The sequence below is a fragment of the Colletotrichum abscissum genome (assembly GCF_030869225.1).
Source record: "Colletotrichum abscissum strain IMI 504890 chromosome Unknown Scaffold_548.1, whole genome shotgun sequence".
NCBI classification, from domain to species: domain Eukaryota; kingdom Fungi; phylum Ascomycota; class Sordariomycetes; order Glomerellales; family Glomerellaceae; genus Colletotrichum; species Colletotrichum abscissum.
This window is the reverse complement of record NW_026850485.1, coordinates 1-1035: the sequence shown is the minus strand read 5'-3', so window position 1 is coordinate 1035 and position 1035 is coordinate 1. Positions and strand designations below refer to the sequence as shown.

The window sequence follows — 1035 nt, the reverse complement described above, 5'->3', positions numbered from 1 at the left end:
CACGCTTCAGGATATCCACCACGGTTGCTCATGGACGATTCAGTAATGCGAAAACCCACTTGTGACGCCTATATAAGTGGCCTTTCTACAATGACTACAGAGCCAAATTTACTCCACGCTTACTTGTGTACCGAAGCAGCCGGAAACATGTCGTTGCACCACAGCTGTGCCGTATGCCACAGGGCGCGGTCTGAATCATATCACCGGGAACATCCAATTCAACCCGGCTCAGAACCTATCAGTAGCATCTGCAGGCGATGCCGCTCACGGAGGAAAGAGCGAATTATTGTCATACATCACTATCATGACCATCATCACAGTCATCACTACTATCACTACCTGGGACAGCCGACGGATCAGCAAGAGAGGAAACATGGTGTTGAGAATCCCCCATCAACAGCGTTTGAGTTGCCTGGTTCGTCAGCTGCTCCATTCCGCGCGCCATCAGCGGTGCTGGCTGACGAATCACCGTCGGTAGTCGACATGAGAACAAAGCCGCGTATGCCGTTCAGCAACTTCCGATGATTGCCAATGGGTCTTTAAGGCCCGATAAATCTATAAAAAATCCAGAACCGTATGTGAAACCCTCATGTTACCCTGAGACCCATGGGCTCATTAGGAGCAGATCAAATAGCACTGTAGCACTGCCAAGACCCATCCCAAAGGCGCTAGAACTTGTATAGTCATTTATTGAAGCCCTCATCTTGAGCCAAACGTTTATCATGACATTATCTAGGAAAGTTCCATCTGGTTACTCCAAAGTTAAAGCCACTCCGCTTCTTGACTTACACAACCGCTTCTATCCCCTACAGCATCATGGCTGATACTACAGATAAGTAGGCCATGACACGACAGATTGACCTGGAACTCTAATTGCCGTCACTCATACGAACTGAATCACTCAATGTTCTAGGATGGGTATTTGATTAGTTTGAGGCAGTAGTCCATGCCAAATTACTGCAATAGTTTATTTGAAGTTTCGTGGTCGACGACATCGATACAAATTACTAGATGCCGAGTTCGACTCTGTCGACT

At 47.4% G+C, this 1035-nt stretch overlaps 1 protein-coding gene across 1 annotated transcript; it reads left to right on the top strand.

Moving 5' to 3' along the window:
* Positions 1-147: 147 nt before the first annotated feature.
* CABS01_17271 (uncharacterized protein) lies at positions 148-525 on the top strand (the record flags this gene model as incomplete). The annotated part of the gene is made up of 1 exon (XM_060550598.1): positions 148-525. The coding sequence occupies one exon, from the start codon at positions 148-150 to the stop codon at positions 523-525; it is 378 nt and encodes a 125-aa protein (XP_060393242.1).
* Between the last annotated feature and the right edge of the window lie 510 nt (positions 526-1035).